General features: G+C 37.9%; 2 protein-coding genes across 3 annotated transcripts in view; one reads left to right on the top strand and one right to left on the bottom strand.

Moving 5' to 3' along the window:
• Window positions 1-19,396, bottom strand: part of LOC109001242 (F-box/kelch-repeat protein At1g74510-like) — a 945,981-nt gene that overhangs the window by 533,103 nt on the left and 393,482 nt on the right. The gene's annotated exons all lie outside the window — the stretch shown is intronic.
• On the top strand, window positions 9,495-11,136 carry LOC109001231 (protein PHYTOCHROME KINASE SUBSTRATE 3-like). The gene has a single exon (XM_035693915.1). The coding sequence runs from the start codon at window positions 9,632-9,634 to the stop codon at window positions 10,916-10,918; it is 1,287 nt and encodes a 428-aa protein (XP_035549808.1). The 5' UTR covers window positions 9,495-9,631; the 3' UTR covers window positions 10,919-11,136.

The raw sequence follows: 19,396 nt of genomic DNA on the forward strand, positions 1-19,396 counted from the left end.
TAAGTCCATGTCATGCCATGTCTTGATGTAAAAATAGCCCAATTGTGTTTCCTCATTTGGTTAAATTCTACCTAACCCAAGAGTCTAAAATATTGATAAGCTAACCTTTTAATAATGAGGGACCACAAGTTTATTTAAAGGGCATGTTTCCTAAGCTGGTTTATCCTACTTAAGATGCCTAAATCTATTTTAAAGCCTTTGTTGAGAATTTCCAGATTTTTTTCTCCTAATGGCCACAACTCAAGGCAACCTTGAACTAAAGAGATATTATTTGAAGCCTATGAATTCTTAACTACTTTTCACGTAAACTTTTAAAATAGCCTTTCCATGGACAGCTAGCATGTCTTAATATTTAGCTGATTGCTCTTGTAAGTTGAGGTGATGACTAGTCGTCGGGTTAATGCTAAGCATAGAAGGGACGTTACATTGTAATATTGTGGCTTTCTCTTTTAAAGGGTGGGCTAAAGAATATTGTATGAGTATTAACACGCTACGCTATTTATTGGAATATAACCTATATTGAAGTTGGAAGTATCGAGGGGCATAGAGGTAAAAGTAGCTATGCCCATGCTTCTTACACCAAGTTCTCTTTATGAAAGAATGCTCTCTCCCATATTGCAAATGTTCTTCTAAAGAAAAGAGTAAATGAATATAGTATGTACAAGCCCTTTCTTGATAGCCCCTGTTAAACAAACTATCGATTATAATTGTGTGTATGTGTATAAGGTAATGTATGCACGTAGGTTCTAAGTCCTGAGATTTCCATACTTGCTCTCTCAATAAACTTATTGTTTATTCCTATATGTAGTATAGCATGAAAATGTATCATGTTCATAAAAATGCATGTGCATCAGAGTAAGAAAGATGATGAAAGTGTTTTGATTGCAAAGGAAATAAATGTCTCATGCCTTATGCTTCAAGTAATGCTTTAAATGAATTTTAAAATGTCCCTGTGAACCGATGCTTTTAAATGAGGTGAATAAAGTATTTTAAAATGTCCCTATGAACTCATGCTTTAAATGACGCAAAGAAAGTGTTTTAAAATACCCCTATGAACTCATGCTTAAATGACGCGAATAAAGTGTTTTAAAATGTCCCTATGAACTGATTTTAAAATGTCTCTATGAACTGATGTTTTATGGATGCCATGAAAGATGATGTTTAAGCTCATGCTTTTAAATGATGTTCTTCCATGAATGAACCGTTAAATGAAAAGGACTGAAAAGAAAGGATGACATGAATGAAAGAAAGAAAGGACTGAATGAATGAAAGTTTTATTGTATGAAAATACGTAACGGCCATATGAATGAAAAAGGTACCAAAGGAATGGGCATATTGCAATGCCAGGTAATTAGTACTGGAAGTGCACCCAATCCTGCCCCTGACTGAAAGGGATTCCCAACCTGTGGCCATGGGCGGAATCCAAGTCCAAAGGAAGACCGTTAACCCTAATACATAGGGCATAATAGTGTGTACCGGCCAAAGAAAGTGAAACATGAAAGTATAGTTATTTCTTAAAATGTTTATGCATGAAATCATAGTTTTTGCTTATTTCTTAAATGTTTATGCATGAAAGTATGGCTTATTCCTTAAACTGTTTATGGATGAAAGCATTGTAACGATTAGTAAATGTTTATGTATGCATGTTTTCAAAAGAAAAGATTACATGGTTAATAAGTTAACGGCATGGTGTACTGCTTACTGAGTATTCGACTCACTTTTGTGTTAATGTTTTAAATGTCCAGGTAATGAAGAAAAGGTTGGGGAGCAAGGCATTACTGTAGAGGGAGAGGCAGACGCTTAGTGTATTCCCTGTTGGTTTGACTTTATATGGATGATGGGTCATGTTTATGGGTGTTGCTTTCATGTTTGAACAGAGTCTCTTTCTAACTAGAACATTTATGTTTTTATGAACGTATGCTGGACTTTGAGAGCCTTTTATGGATGAATGTACGAATAGAATGTCTATCAGGTGTTCCTTTTATTAAATCATAAATTTAGAATACCCGTGAGTCATGCATGTAATTAGAAAAATAAAAAGAAAGAAAAGGACAAGCATATACGTCGCAATCCCGCCCTTCCTAGGGCGGGGTTGTGATAACCCTGTAAGCCATTGGGCCAATCCGATCAAGAATCTTAAAGGGCCCAACATATCTGGGAGTCAACTTGCCCTTCTTTTCAAATCACATGGCTCCTCTCATCGGTGCAATCCTCAAGAATATCTTATCCCGATTTCAAATTCTAATTGGCGATGACGATTATCTGCATAGCTCTTCTGTTGACTCTAAGCCGCTCTCATTTTTGCTCGAATGTCTCTATCTTCTTAGTTGTTTTTTGTATGATTTTTGGACTCAAAATTTGTCTTTCTCCCAGCTCATCCCAATACAAGGGAGATCTACAAATCCTACCATGTAGTGCTTCATATGTTGTCATCCCAACGCTAGCCTGGTAGCTGTTATTATAAGCAAACTAGAACAAAGGCAAGTATTGTATCCAGGTTCCCATGAAATCCAACATACATACCCTCAACATGTCTTCCAAAATTTGAATGGTCCTTTCTGACTGACCATCCGTCTATGGGTGAAAAGCAGTGCTGAAATTTAACCTAGTGCCCATGGCCCTGTAAACTTTGCCAAAATTTTGAAGTGAAACGAGGATCCCTTTTCGACACAATGGACAACGGTACCCCCATGCAATTCACTATCTCGTGTACATACAACTCGGCTAGTTTCTCCAGCTTATAAGAGATTTTGATAGGCACAAAGTGAGCGGTCTTCATCAAGCAGTCTACTATCACCCATATTGCATTCTGCCCAGTCAGTGTCCATGGTAGGCCAATAACAAAATCGATAGAAATATGCTCCCACTTCCATTATGGAATCTGGAGTGATTGCAATAATCCTACTGGTATCTGATGTTCCACTTTCACCTGTTGGCAAGTTAGGCGTGGTTCCACAAATTTGGCAATCTCCCTTTTCATACCATTCCACCAAAAAGACTCTCTCAAGTCTCGATAAATTTTTGTACTACCTAGGTGAACTATGTAAAGTGAGCAGTGCACTTCTTCGAGGATGATTCTTTTTATTTCTTTATTGTCCGGCCCACACAATCTACTTTTAAATCTTAATATTCCATCTTCAGAAATGTTGAACTCAGATTTATTCCCTTCTTCTACTTCTTCCACCAATCTTGCTAACCCTGAATTTTCTTTCTGGGCATGCTTAATTTTGTCTATCAAAGCTAGTTGAGCCATCAAACTGGCTACCAATGTCTGCTGGTCACCAGTAACAACCTCAATAGTGGCTCTTTCTAAGTCCATTAATACGTGGTGCTGAGTGGTAAGAATTGCAACTGTTGGTCCCATGGACTTCCTGTTAAGTGCATCAGCTACGACATTAGCTTTGCCTAGATGGTAGTTAATGGTGCTGTCGTAATCCTTGATTAGCTCAAGCCATCTCCTCTGACTCGTATTCATTTTCTTTTGAGTGAAGAAGTACTTCAAACTCTTGTGATTTGTGTAGATTTCTCATATTTCATCATATAAATAATGCCTCTAGATCTTAAGTGCGAAGACAACAGCGGCTAACTCCAAATCATGTGTGGGGTAATTTTTCTCATATGCCTTCAATTGTTGTGATGCGTATGCTATAACTTTCCCGTGCTGCATCAATACACACCCTAAACCCAACCTTGAAATGTCACTATAAACCACGAATCCTCCTCTCTCGCTAGGAACTGTCAGAACTGGAGTTGTCACCAATCTCTTCTTCAATTCCTGAAAACTCCCATCACACTTTGTAGTTCACTCAAACTTATTATTCTTCTTGGTAAGGGCAGTAAGAGGAACTGCTATTTTGGAGAAACTGCCAATAAACCGACGGTAATATCCAGCCAAACCCAAGAAACTCCTAACTTCATGTACATTGGTTGGTTGTGCCCAGCTAACCACTACTTCAACTTTCCCATAGTCTACTGAAATACCATCATTTGAGACTACATGTCTCAGAAACAAAATGCACTTAAGCCAAAATTCATAGTTCTTCAACTTAGCAAATAACTTATTATCCCTGAGTATCCCAAGTACCTGCCTCAGATTCTCTTCATGTTCAGCTTTGTTCTTGGAGTATATTAATGTGTCGTCAATGAACACCACCACAAATTTATCCAAGAATTCATGAAATACTCGATTCATCAAATCCATAAATATAGTTGGGGCAATAATTAGGCCAAAAGGCATGACCAAGAATTCATAATGACCGCACCTGGTTCTGAATGTTGTCTTAGGCACATCCTCTACCTTGATCTTCAATTGATGATATCCCGACCTGAGATCAATCTCAAAAAATACTTGAGTACCTTATAGCTGATCGAACAAGTCCTCTATATGGGGCATCGGATATTTATTCTTTATAGTTACGCGGTTAAGTTCTCTGTAGTTAATACACATTCTCATTGTTCCATTCTTTTTTTTTTCACAAACAAAATAGGAGCTCCCCAAGGTGACGCACTGTGCCTAATGAAACCTTTTTCTAATAAATCTTGCTGTTGTTCTTTGAGTTTGGCTAATTCAGAGGGTGCCCTTCAGCAAGGGGTTTTGGAAAGGGGTGTCGTGCCTGGGGCTAGTTCAATGGCAAACTCTACTTCCCGCTCAGGTGGTAGTCTAGACAAATCCTCATGAAATACCTCTCGATATTCCCTCACAATAGGAATCTCCTCTAACTCCAATTCTTGCTTCGGTTCATCCACCACATAGGCCAAGTACCCCTGACACCCATCACGTATTAACTTGCCAACTTGAAAAGCAAATATAACTGGTGGAAGAGCATGCAATCTAGAACTCATGCACCGAAGCACCTCTCCTTCCGGAAATTTGAACACCACTTCATTCTTAAAACAATCAATAATGGCATAACTGGAAGCTAACCAATCCATTCCCAATATCACATCAAACCCAATCATAGGAAAGACTATCAGGTTAGCTGGCATTTCTCTCCTGCTAATTGTTATTGGACACTTACGCAAAGTCTTGTTGCAGGTCACTGAATCTCCTACTGGGGTTGGGACAATCAAATTGTAATCCATCCTTTCAGCTTCAACTAGGCAAATCTTTATATAATCCATTGAGATAAAAGAGTGGGTAGCCCCCAAGTCAAACAAAACAATAGCTTTATTGAGAAAAAGGGGAATAATTCTTGTGATACGTCATATAATCCGTAGAGATAAATAGATAGTTGTCCAAAATTTTTAACAAAATAGTAACTTATCCTGTGATTACGTCATTCTTGTCCTCAACTTCTCATGGTGTCAAAGCAAACATTCATGCCAACACAGTTCTCTGCTGGTTGTTGCCTTGATTGTTCGGCCTAAAGCTTTGAGGTGGGTTGGGCTTTTTGTTGTCCTTCACAAGCAATGGACATTTTCTAATGAAATGACCAACCGAACTGCATCTAAAACATGATGCCACTTCCTTTCTATACTCCCTAACATGTACGTGGTTACAAAACTTACATGGATTAGTCGGTTGATTTCCTTACTTCTGTCTCTAACTTGAGTTGCTCCCTCGTTTCTCTTCTTCCATGGCCCTTGATCCATACTAGAGGATCCTTGTGAAGTAGCTCTCTTCCTGTATGCTTGCAACTCAACACCTCTCTTGAGATTCTACTCAACCAACATTGCCTTATGCATTAACTCTGAAGAATTCTGATCTGTTGGACCATCACCCATTCATATGTCTTGTGGTTCAAACCCTCCTCAAATTTCCTGGCCTTCTTCTCTTCATTACAAATCAGGTATGCGGCAAAATGTGATAATTCTGCAAATCTTGCAGCATACTGGCCCATAGTCATGTCCCCTGCACCAAGTTGGTGAACTCTCCAGCTCTAGTTTCCTTGTCCGATTTAGGGAAAAACCGGTCAAAGAAATTATGCTTGAATTGAGGCCACCTAACCACTCCTTTCCCCTCAACTTCCTTGATGGATTTTCCAGAATTTCACCATCTCTTCGCTTCTCTAGTCAATTTAGAGGCTGCGAACCAAACTTTCTGCTGATCGGTGCACTCCAAAACACTGAATATTTCTTCAATGTCTTGAATCCAATCCTTCGTTGCATTTGGATTTCCTCTTCCATCGAAGGTGGGAGGATGTGTCCGATTAAATTGCTCAAATGTGCAGCCCCCTTCATTGTTATTTTCATTCAAATATTCAAGACTTTGGACTCAAAGACGAGATGACATCCTGAAAGCTTAAACTTGGTGAAACGTTCTAGGAATAGAAATTAAATAAATAAAAATGAAATATATGTATAAACAAAAATATATCTTGAACCAAGCCAAATATGTCACCAACGTGAATATGTTAAACTATTGTTTTTGTTTTACTATAAACAGATGCATCTTTTGACACTTTGGGTTTTATAACCAAATTCATTGAAATAATCAGCAACTTGCACTTTTCACGCTGTTCATTTGCTAACCAGATGACGCTTGAACAACGAATTACAGTATCCTTTTAAACTGATTTTGACTCTTGCCATCACATTAGGCAAACCCGGTTTGAAGAAATGGTCTGAAAATATTACGTTGGTTTGAAGGAATGGTTTGAAAATATTACGTTGGCACAAGAAATGGTGCACTCTTTGAATAAGAAAATAATAGGTGGGAATGTTATACTCAAGATTGATATGGCCAAGGCTTATGATCGAGTAGATTGGTTGTTTTTAGAGAGTGTCCTTCACAGTTTTGGTCCCTCTAGTTTGCAAGTTGGTGATGAATTGTGTGAGATCTCCCTAGTGCTCCATAATGATGAATGAGACTTATAAAGGATTCTTTCAGCCAGTCCGAGGATTAAGGCAAGGGGATCCCTTCTCACCGTATTTATTTATTATTATGGAAGAGGTCCTATCTCGTCTTTTAAAAAAGGAATTTGTTGACGGTCGGATACGTTGTTTTTCTCATCCTGTGGGTGCTCCGTTGGTGTCGCACTTACTTTATGCAGATGATTTATTAATTTTTGCTAATGGTGAGAGGCGTTCTATGAGGCATTTGGTTCAAACTTTAGATAAATATGCGATGTGGTCGGGTCAGCTTCTTAATAAAGATAAGCCAACTCTATTCTTTTCGAAGTGTATCATAATGTCAAGACGGAGAAGCTTGCTAAGAATTATCGTGTTTGTTGAGGGGAATTTCCTCGTAACATACCTTGGCGTTCCCCTTGTGTCTGGTCGTTTAACATCGAGAGATCTAGAGCCTATTGTTCAGAAGATAAAAAATAAAATGGCTGGTAGGAAGATGAGATTACTCTCTCAAGGTGCTCGACTTGTATTACTCAAGCATGTCCTCTCTTGCATGGCAACTCATCTCTTGGCAGTTCTTCATGTGCCGAAGATGGTTTTAGAAAAATTAAATTCGCATTTATCTACATTTCTTTGGGGAGAGTTTAATGGTAGATCAAAAAGGAAATGGTGTGCTTGGGACCAGTTATGCAAGCCAATCAAGGAAGGTGGCTTGGGGCTTAGTAATTTTTTGAAAGTGTAGAGATCACTACATATGAAGTTTGTCTGGTGCCTTTTAACTACAGATTCTATCTGGACAAGTTTCTTCCGTGCAAAATATTTACATACGGGTCACGTGATGCTAGCTGAAGCGAGGCCCACAGCCTCCCATTTTTGGAGGTCTATAGTCAATGGAATTCCGGAAGTGATTGAGAATGTGGTAGTGAAAGTGAGGAATGGAGAGTCTTCTTTCTGGTTTGATAACTGGTTGGTGGATGGTCCTCTGTGTAGCAGATATGAGGTTATCAATGCTGGACTTAAAATCCAGGATGTTTGGTTGAACGGATCGAGGGATGTTGATAAGCTAGTGGATCTCGTTTGTCTAGAACAAGCTGGCAACATCACACGTAAAATAATAGTCGGGCAAGAAGGATCGGACGTTATGATCTGGAAACCTGCAGTAGATGGGTGTTTCTTGACTAGTAGTGCTTGGAATTTACTTCGGGTAAGGGGTGTTGAGAGACCTGAGTTGGACTGGGTTTGGCATCAAGTGTTACCAAAAAAGATATCGATGTGCATGTGGAAGGCAAGATTTGGAGCATTGCCAGTCGATGTTTGCATTCAAGCTATAGCTATTCCCTTGGTGTCACGATGTGACTACTGCGTGCTGAGGGAGGTTGAAACTGTTGACCATGTTTTGAGATTGGGTAATATTGCCATGCAGGTTTGGAATATGGCGTCCATTGCTTTGGGTATCAACCGCATGGAGGGTCGTTCTTGGTGGGAAACGGTTCAAGGGTGGTTCGGACATGCCAAAAGTCCAGCCATAGAGGAATACTTCTTGGCCTGCTACCGTCCATCATCACTTGGAGACTATGGTTGAGGAGCTGTAAGGCAAGGATGGAGGGAGTGCAAGAGTCGGCAAGGAAGGTTTGGACTGCTATAAAGGTATGGCTTAGAAACTTATCTACACTTTTACTTCAGCGTTGGGAGATTTCAAGTATAGACCAGAATATTCTAAGGGCTCTTGAGGTGCCTTTTAGTACTACCCCGAGAAGGTCGCCGCGATTAATTAACTGGAAGAAACCAACAAATGGTTGGGTAAAACTGAACGTCGATGGTAGCTGCCGTGGTAATCCAAGTAATTGTGGTGGAGGGGGTCTCATTCGAGATTCGTTTGGGAATTTTATGGCAGCCTTTTCATCTCATTTTGGTCATGGGACCAATAATGAAGCTGAACTTCGTGCCTTAATTGTGGGAGTGGGTGTTTGTAAGGAGATGGGATTTACATAGCTTTAGAATGCGATTCCAGTTTGGTGGTTCATTGGTTAAAATGTCAAAGGTGTTCGGTGTGGTACTTATGGGATTACTGGGAAGATTTGTTAGAAAAGTTACGAGGATTAGAATTTTCCATTGAGCATCAATTCAAAGAAGGGAATTCTTTAGCAGACGCCTTGGCCCGTTTAGGTGAACAAGGCGTTAACATGAGCTTTAATTCTTTTGGTTCTCTACCTCAACAAATAAAAGGTATGATTCGGTTAGACAAGGTAGGACTTCCAAACATTTGTCTTTAGTTTTTATTGGTTCCTCTTAGGTATGTTTAGATTTATTTTGATGTTGTCTCTAGGCATGTTTAGATTTTTATGGTCCTTGTTGGTTGATCGCTTGAATTTGTTTTTTATTTGGAATGTTTTGATGTCTTGAATGTTACCACGGTATTCCTCCGCCATATGTGAGGGCTTATTAATAAATTTGAGACGGGGCTGCTATGTGGGTGGCTACCGGCTCTTTTTTAAAAATAAAAAAAAGAGTGCACAATTACAACCACATGAACAGTAGAGATCATGTCCACATTGTTGGAATCAAAGCTTATACACACCATAAGATATCAGTCAGTTGATGAAAGCATTAAAGGCATTTAGATCTTGTGGAAAATATAGACCATATTTAGACTCATGCTCCAAGCAAGTAGGACCCCAACCATTCTTTATTGCACCCCCTCCACGAGCCTACTTCTAGAAAGTTTTTTCCCAGGCAAGTGTATCTCCAAGCCTCACTCAGATGTAAATTCTGCTATGTATCAAATTCTGTATAAGCATATTAGAAACATTTTCAGGCTTCTCAAGGAACCTTCTCCGTTACCATGGACGCTGAAAAGAGAAGCGCCAATCTCAGTAATGCTGCTTTGTCTTCTTTCCTTGGCACAGCCGGAGAGGGCTCTGTACTTAAGGTTGCCAAGTTAATGCAGCATCCTTTTCCTGCCACCAATCCTAGCCGAACCGCTCCCTCATCCAGATGCGTAGAGAGAACCAAGACTGAAGAGGGTGAAATCAGTGTCTTTGGTGCTGAAAGATACTTCAGCATGAAGCTGGATGAGGACAGTCCTAGAAGTATTGATAGTCTTGCTAGTAAGCATGGGCTTAAGAAAGATTACTGCGTTGATCTACTAAATAGAAAAGCAAAGAGCAGGACAGCAACTCCTAGCTTGAGCTCTGAATCGAGTTGGAATAGCCAAGCCGCTTTATTACCAGGTTTCCACAGGCAACCACTCCAAAATACCGAGAAGAAGGTAACCAGAAAGATGCATTTTTCTGGTCTTATCTGCAATAGGTCTTGTTCAGTCGAGAGATCACTTGAGCATGGAGGGATTCATGGAATAGGGATCAGGAAAAGAGCAATTCAATTTGATCACAATCAGGTCAGACAACGATTTCAGGTCAATGATGATCTTCATAGCCCAACTTTCGGGAGGTCAAACAGAGAAAAGTACTTTTCCTTCCCAATTTCAAGTGCTGGGGTGCAAAATTCGACAGCTAAGTCGCAATTTAAAGTGGAAAAGATCAAAGATGAAGAACCACGAATATCTCTCGAGGTGTTTGGATCCCATATCATGAATAAGAGTGACATTGCAATGAACTTAGAGAGGAAACTCTCCATCCTAACTTGGGATGCCATTCCAAAATCTAAAAAATTTTCAACTACTTCTGGAACTGAAGTTGTACATGGAGATATGGGTAGTGACGCTAGTTCAGATTTGTTTGAGATAGAGAACCTATCCGGGAGTGAAAACCCAGTGTTCACAAGGCAAGAATCTGATGGTATGTCCAGCTGTATCACCTCCACCACTAAGTATGAGCCTAGTGAGACCAGCATTGACTGGAGTGTTGTCACAGCCAGTGCTGCTGGATTCTCGGCCAATACAGCGTTTGATGAAAAGAGACCAGAGGAAAGTAATAACATTCATGGTCTGGCTAAAACCAAATCCATAGTTGACAAGGTGGTGCGAAAAAGCCGTCCGAGTGGACTGCTGGGTTGTAAGAGTCAGAAAGCAGTGAGTATTGCTGAAACTGCATACAGAGCCAATGAGAGGACAAATCTGACTCCCTATGGCAGAAAAGGTCCAATTCCTCGGTGTAATTGTGGAAGTTAAAAATAAGGCCATGGTTGATGTTTTTGAGTTTGATATGAGTGTCTGATCTCTCTTTTGCAGTCTGCGTGTGTATCTGTGTTCATGTTGTAGCGAATGTAAGGAGGCTTGGCAGCAGTGTTGAAACTTTTCTGTATTGCACGAGTCTACAGAAAATCGTGCAATCTTCCTCAATCTGAAATATTCTATTTGTACTGATTTTTCATTTCATATACCCCACTCAACTACCAATTTCTCTCCACGGTGTTGAAACAAAGTTTTATATATCCATGCTTTTGTGTCATTTAAAGGCAGCAATCCTCCAGGCCCTCGGACTAAAACATATTAGTTAAAAACGAGTTTATGGCCCCCCTTGTCCAACCCTTTCCTTCAATAGTTCAAACTTTTATTCTTGTTCTCTACATTTACTACCTAGGCGTCACTCCTGTTTTGGAGGCTCTCTGTAATTTGTTAACCAAATCAGCTTAATTTTACGATCTTCAAATCATAAACTTTTGGTATTGGCACGTATCCATCTTGACTAAGACAAGCCTCTGAAAATGGAAGTGCAAGCTTCAGAAAGTAGGATTTGGAATCTAATCCTTCACTATTACCTCAACAAAAACTTTCAGCAGTAGAATAATTCCTCTATCGGCAATAGAAGATAGAAAACTTATGATATATCAAATGACTTCAAGACGTTTTAGTGTTTTTAAGACATATATTTGCACACAACGAAGCACCATTTTGTGAACACAAGAGTCAGTTCTATGAGATTGAACAAAGGGTGTGGATACACAATGACTATATCAGTCATATGATGGAACTGTCGAGGAATGTTGATCACAGTGGCACGTTCGAGTCATTGCTTTCAGGCCATTATATGCATGACCAAGTTGGGTAGCTGCATTCAATTCCGTAGCCATCTTACAACCAAGGAGCATACCCATTCTCTCACTTTCATGCCACGGAAACCAGGTTGGGAAAAAATATATTGTCTATATATATATATATATATATATATATATATATATATACACACAATCACTAAATTACATTGAAAAAAATAGAAAAGTGCCCACATCTTCAAAATTGCTTAAACAAAGTGGAATTCTTGATTAGTTTGTTGATAGTAAGCGGGTTTATGAAAATTTAAATCCAGATTTAACTTATTTCAAGTTCGCTGTCAATCTCTTTTTAAGTATGGATATGTTAGATTTTGCATTTATTAGCTTTTATCAAATTGTGAACGTACGTGGAAATTATTCATGAAAGGATTCCCAAGATATTTGAGAGTGAGGCGACCATGTGCACTACTATTTCATGAAGGGAAGCCTAGAAAGTGATGGCAGACAAGCCATAAATGCCCATGAAATTGAGAAAGGAGATCAAGAGTTTGCCCATCGCACCCAATCTTAAATGATGGACATTAAAGATCGGTGGGCAATGGAATTATCTGCGTCATCTAATAAATACATAGTCAGTGGAAATTTAACCGATCAATAATTTCTTAAGAGAATTTTGAGAATGTTTAAAAAAAATCGAGATATTTTTTTATAGGTTTTGTGAAACTAGATAGGAAAGTTTGGATCTAACAATTTTCGAAATGAAAAATTCTTCTCATCAGTCACTATTTATTATCTCACATTCCACATCTTACGAAAAATGCATCTATACCTTATGAAAAATATTCACACACCTTATGAAAAAATTATAAGTATAGGGTGTGAAAATAAATAATAGTTTATGTATAGCATTCCTCTTACGAAATATGTTTCGTATTGAAGTTTTGGAGAATAGATAAAATAGATCTGACAAATTATTTGTATATAACTTTTTCCAGATTGCTTTTTAGGATTTTTGTGAAATTTGTTTTCAATTTCGTAGACTTTTATTTTTAATGAAACCTAGGGAAAAATATGATGAGAATTGTTATGGATGTCTAATAATTTTTTTGGAATCTATCAAGTACGAAAAAAAAAAGAAAATAAAAGAAGAGAACAACCCATAAGAATCCTCATTTCAAATATATTAGAGGGATATAGTGGTGATTCTGCAAAATAGTCGCAAAAAAACTGTTTGTGCCCTTATAAATAATCACACCTAATGTACTTATAACATTGATAAGCACCACTATGGGTAGGTGTTGATTCTCTATCTTCGTTGAGAACTATCTCCAACTCATCATCAGAGTGATGTAACGCCCGCACCCAACCAAACCCGGTTTCTAAATATTTTTGGACTTGTGTATGAAAATGCTAGTTGAGTTTTCAAGTACTTTTTTTTGAATATAAATTACGGGTCTAATTTATTTCCTTTTCAAGAATCCAACTTGTGATTTAATTTTTTTTAAATGTTTGTTTGTTTTTTTTTAAACGGATTAAGGTTATAACTCTAGAGTTTCGTGCCCATTAAAATCCTTAAACTTATTATACAACCTCGTGCATTATGATAGATGTTTTACTTTCAAACCCTAGTTAGTTATTGGTTGTCGTCACCACGTTCTCCACCATGCACGTCTCTATCCCACTTGGGTTTACGGTAGTTGGTATATATATATATATATATATATATATATACATGCATGATTTTGGACGTTCATCCAAACCTCATTTTTTTTCCAATCTAGGTTTGTTGTGCACCTCTACCAATGTAACGACCCGATCCTATATTTTTAGGAATAAATTATAGATAATTTTATTAGGCTCAATAAATGAGTTAAAACCCAATAAAAGAATTTATCGGATAGATTATTTTTATTAAACCTAGAATTAAGGCTCTATTATTATTATTTTTCTCTACTCCAAGCTCATGAGTGGTAGAGTCCAAATACTATTATTATTCTTATTTCCTTTTCGTCATAAAACTCCTAGTTATCGAATTTTTCTTCTATAAATTTCAATAATCCACTCACATGTACATTCACTACTCTTTTTATCTAGGGTTTTCTTTTAGGTTTTCAAACATATATACATATACACGTTTCACTCACCAAAACTGCAAGCCGCAAGTCGTCCACTGTGAGTCTTCCAATCACGTATCAAAACAATGCATGCACGGCTTCATCCGTTTCCTTTGCATTCACGCTTCTCATCCTAGGGTTTTCCTCTTGGCTCTCAACCGGCTAGGTTTATAAATAAGTTAAGCCCTCCTCTGCATGAAAGGCATAGTTACTGCCGCCAATGTCTAAATACACTCACGCACACAGAGCACCTTTCACAAACCTCCTCCCCTCAAAACCACAACACACGTCCAGGAAAACAACCTCCACCACCTCCCCTTAGTTCATCCAGCAGACCACCCAAGACCTTCACCATGACGACCACCGAAAACCACAGCCACAGCCCCACGTTCAGTCCCGCAGCACGGCTACCCCGGTTCACCACCTAACGTTCACCCTCCAACACCCCTAGCTCATGTCTCTGCCCTCAGCCAATGCGTAACCGAGAACCACCAACTTCCCCACACGCAGCAACCAAAGCTCTACCCTCCACCATCGTCGCCCAGCCGTTGAGAAACCATACGGACAATACTCTGTTTTACTACACCGAAACAAAGGAATTATCCTTGCCCAAACCGAGAGCCACGTTTTGCCACTAGTGGGCTGCGACGCCACCGTCAACAGCAACAGACGACGTCGGAGATCTAGCCTCCACTGCCCAGTGACGCCACAACAAGCTGCCACCCTTGCTCTGTAAGTTCACGCTGTGTCCTCTCCCTCTCATTCATCCCGTAAACTCTCTTTCACTCATTCTCTCTCTTGTGCCGCACCACTGCTGGAGAAGCCCAACATGACGCCGACCACTCCTAGCCACTATGAAACTCGACTAGACACCACGACCCTTCGTCGCACTCAGCCTCTCTCTCGGTGAGCATCACACCACCCTCCACTTCCGTAAACTACTTTTATTCCCGTCTCGTAAGCTGCCTTCTTCCCTATTTTATGTGTTTTATTTTCAGACTTTCCCAAAATGCCCATGCCCATTATGATGTTTTCGTAAAAATACCCATGTCTATTTAGGATTAAAAGAAGAGAATATTCTAGTGTAAGGAAGAATCTAGGTTTAGGAAATATAGACTATTTTAGTAGTTTAGGTTTTAAATAAAGTCATAGGTTTAATTAGAAATTTACGAAAATTTCGTGTTTATTTTTATAGGTGACCGACTACGCGCCGAAAATAGTGGATTAGCACTGCAAGGTAAATAGCATGATCATATCCTTACATGTATGTACGGTGAACTGCTTGTCTTTTTATAGAAGATATTATGCATGTATGCCCTTCATTGGAAGCCCCTTTTTACGTACCCAAGATATGATAAAATTATGAAAAATTCATGATTTTATGAAAAGTATTATGCATTAAGTTATTTATGACAAATTATGATTTTATGAAATGAGTTATACATCAACAGATTTATGAAAAGTCATGATTTTATGTGAGAGTTATACATTAAAATAAATTATGAAAAGCCATGCATGATTTTATTTGAAAATTTATGCATTAAAGTATTTATGAAAAATCATGTTTTATGCGATGAAACATGTATCACGACATTTATGAAATAATGTGATTTCATTTGAAATCTATGATATGATATGACAAGATATGACAAGTATGCATGTGATTTCTTTTGAAATCTATGATATGACAAGTATGCAAGTATGATTATGACGAAGTATGATTATGATAAGATATGTAACGGCCTATGTTATGATATGAAAATGGTGCCTATGTTATGGGCATATTGCATTGCCAAGTCGTGCATGCTGGTAATGCACTCAGTATGGATTCTTTATGTATGGATTCCACAACCCGGGACCACGGGTAGAATCAGAATCTACTTAGATTCGCTAACCTTAACTCACGGGGGTCAACAGTGGGTAACGGCCTATGATAAGTGAAAGATAAGTTAATGTTCATGTTCATGTTATTTATGTATGTATGTATTTATGAATATGCACGTTTTTTTTAGAAATCTTATGTTTATTATGTTTACTGTATGATGTGTTGCTTATTGAGTATTCGACTTATTTTAGTTTGTTTTTATGTTTTTAAACTACCCCAGGTGATGACATTTATGAGGATGAGACTGCAGAACATGACTTGACTCCGGGAGGCGAGGCAGAGGCCTAGACAAATTATGCTATGATTATTTCTATGGTTTAAAGTTTCAATAAATTATTTTGATAAGCACATGAGACTTCCGTATTTTTTAAATAAGTGCTTCCGCAGACTCTATTTTGGATTCTCAGTAATTATTAAAGTTTGTTTTATTTATGGAAACTTTCGCGTCTGGCGCGTTGTTAACAAAAAAAAAAAGTTTTAAATTCAAGTTTAGTAGTAGCACACTGGCTCCTCGAAAATTCTAAAATGTCTTTTTGGGAAGCGGGGTGTTACAACCAAACTACGTATTAGTTTCCTTTACTACCTGTCACAGCAGTTTTGTTACCAATCATAATTGTTTCTCCTTAAGCCTCAGCCATGCGGCAAGACCACCAATTTTTCTTTTCTTTTCTTCCCATCACCATATGATGCGAACCCATCCAATTCTCGCAAGACCACCATCTCAGAAAACCCTGACTGAACGCATGCACGTTGCACCATCATTGAGACAATTGCCAACCATTGTCCGTCGATGTCCCTGCACCACTCAATCATTGTTGTAGGGGACCATTGCACACTGCGGCTGCATTGCAAGCCCCCAGCCTCCATCGCCATGTAAAACCGATGCCACAACCAGCCGACGTGAAGTCGTTTGTCCCCTGTTTTAGCCATCGCCCACGCCGGTTGCCTCAGTCGCAAGAGACGACCCTGCCACTGCTCCTAGCCACCTTGTTGCCGTTTCGTCGCTACCCTCACGGTGAGTCCCTCACACGCTGACAAACGGCTACCTTGCAAGCCCCCAGCCTCCATCTCCATGTAAAACCGATGCCACTACCAGCCCACGTGAAGCCATTTGTCCCCTGTTTTAGCCACCGCCCATGCCAGTTGCCTCAGTCGCAAGAGATGACACTGCCACCGCTCCCAACCACCTTGTTGCCGTTTCCTCGTTGCCCTCACAATGAATCCCTCACACGCTGCTCTCTTTCTCTCACTCTCTCACTCTCCATTTGCTCTCTCACTCTAACCAGTTTTCTGTCATCACCCCACCACCTGCTCGTTGCCATCGTGCCGTCCATCTCTCGTTGAGCATGTTGGTTTTTTTTTTTTTTTTGTGTTTTCTCTCTATCGCACGAAATGTTTCTAGTTTGGGTAGTTGAAATTCCATGCATGGTTATTTTGTAAATTTCAGTTTGGTTATATGTGGGTCAACTTGGGTCAGTTCCTAAAATACCCTTATCATCAGAATAATAATAGGATAATCATGTGTTGATCTTTCTATATTAAACTCAATTTGTGTAGATTTTTTTTAAAAACAAGATTTTATTTTGAATCCTTTAAAGAGATACTAATTAGTCTATTTTTATTAAATGAAATTGTTGCTTTCCTATTTTTGATCAATTTTGTTATAATTATGTTAGGAAAATTTTTTAAAACTAGAGATGTATTTTTGTGGCATAGATAATTAGTAAGAATATTAATATGCAATTTTAAAAATATTCAGAGTTTTATAGTTAGAGAAATTATGTGGATATTGAGAAATTCTGGAAGTGATGATATTTTATGATTATGAGAATTTTAAGTATTGAGGAATTAAAATAGGTTAATTTTAGCATTTTAGGTTTAAATATTGAAATACGTGTTCAACTGAAAATTTACAAGAATTACGTGATTATTTTATAGGTGACAATTAATGTTTGTTCGGCATTATTGAGGAAATATTCGAAATGCTAAAAAGTTCATGTTAGCGGGGTTCATATGCTAGTTTTGCATAAAAGGAATGAAATGAGGTTGACTTTGAAAATATGCATGTTTCTTTTTGAAAAGAAATATAAAAACGACCTCAGATGTTTGATCTACATATGCATAAATTCAATATAAGAGAAAATATTTTCTGTCATGACTGGTGTAAACATGAGCTGATTTTGTACATTTTATTTCTGAACTATGCAAAAAGAGCGAATATGAAAATCTAAAAGTTCTTGCTATGAATAAATAAAGATGTTTTGATTCTGTTTATTTCAAACATGTGAAATGATTTGAAGCTGTTTCAGTTTTCGATTTTGATATGATGTGGCATCTGAAAACCTTGGAATGAATTTCTGATTCTGTATATGAATATGATCTGGTTCCAATGTTGTTCTGTTCTGTATCTGTTAAGGCCCTGCCATAGGTATAATGGTTGTTTATAACCCTACCACGAGAATGAAACATGATATACAACCTAGCCACGGGTATAATGATGGTTTATAACCCTACCACGAGTGAAACATGGTATACGGCCGAACCACGAGTATAATGATGGTTTATAACCCTACCACGGGGGTGAAAACATGGTATACGACCTAGCCACGGGTATAGTGGTGGTTTATAGCCCTACCATGGGGTTGAACATGGTATATTTTCCGATGCAATGCTCTGATATGATATGAAGATGATGTCTTAGATTATCATATGCCGAAGGATTTGTGAATAAGAAAGTTTTTTTTGAAAGTTTCACTTTGATGTTTTGTAACAAGTTTTGTTTATGCATTCTGAAAGTAAGTATGTTGTTTCTGCATTTTGAAAGTAAATATTTTATTCTACATACCGAACTTTATAAATGTTCGTGTTTATATGTTAGTAAAAGTTCTCTGCTTATTGAGTTGTTGATAACTCACCCCTTTATCTCTACAATATTTTTTCAAATATTTTAGTAGTTCAGCTGATGATCGAGATTATGACGCATTGTGTGAGATGATTTAAGTATAGTAAATTAAGCATAGAAAGTTTTTATGAGTATTGTTGATTTTTATTGAGAAATTTTATTGTGTTATGATGACTTGGCATTTTGAAAAATTGGTTATATTGAGAAAATTAGTTTGAATCGAAATTTCTATATGATATTGAGAATTTGAAATCTATTATTATATTGTTAAAATGTGAATTTAAGTGATAGAATATAACTTTTTAACCCGTGCGAGATTGGGGCATTACATAAATAGTGAAGAAACAATTTGCAAAAGAGAAGGGGCTATGAAAGAGCAATGAGACCAAAATGAAATTTTGATCTCGACCTCAAATGATACTTAGATTGACGTGGATATCAATGAAAGAGCAAATGCTTTTATTTATACAGTAAAGTCTAACCGTTTGAAAGTATAACATATATAAAAGTTATGACCATTAGAAAATGATAAAGTAACTTACCATAAAACAAAAAGAAATGGATAAAATATTTGCTAGAGATCAATAGTTCAGAACAAAAAAAAGAAGATCAGAAATTGAGTAGTTAAAAATTTAAAAAGAAATGAGTTAAAAAAATAATAAATAAATAGAATAAAATTATTTTAATAAAATAGAAAAATAATAAGGAATGAAAAGAACGAAAAATAAGAGATTTTGGATAGATAAGTAATTA

The sequence above is a fragment of the Juglans regia genome, chromosome 9 (assembly GCF_001411555.2).
Source record: "Juglans regia cultivar Chandler chromosome 9, Walnut 2.0, whole genome shotgun sequence".
NCBI classification, from domain to species: Eukaryota; Viridiplantae; Streptophyta; class Magnoliopsida; order Fagales; family Juglandaceae; genus Juglans; species Juglans regia.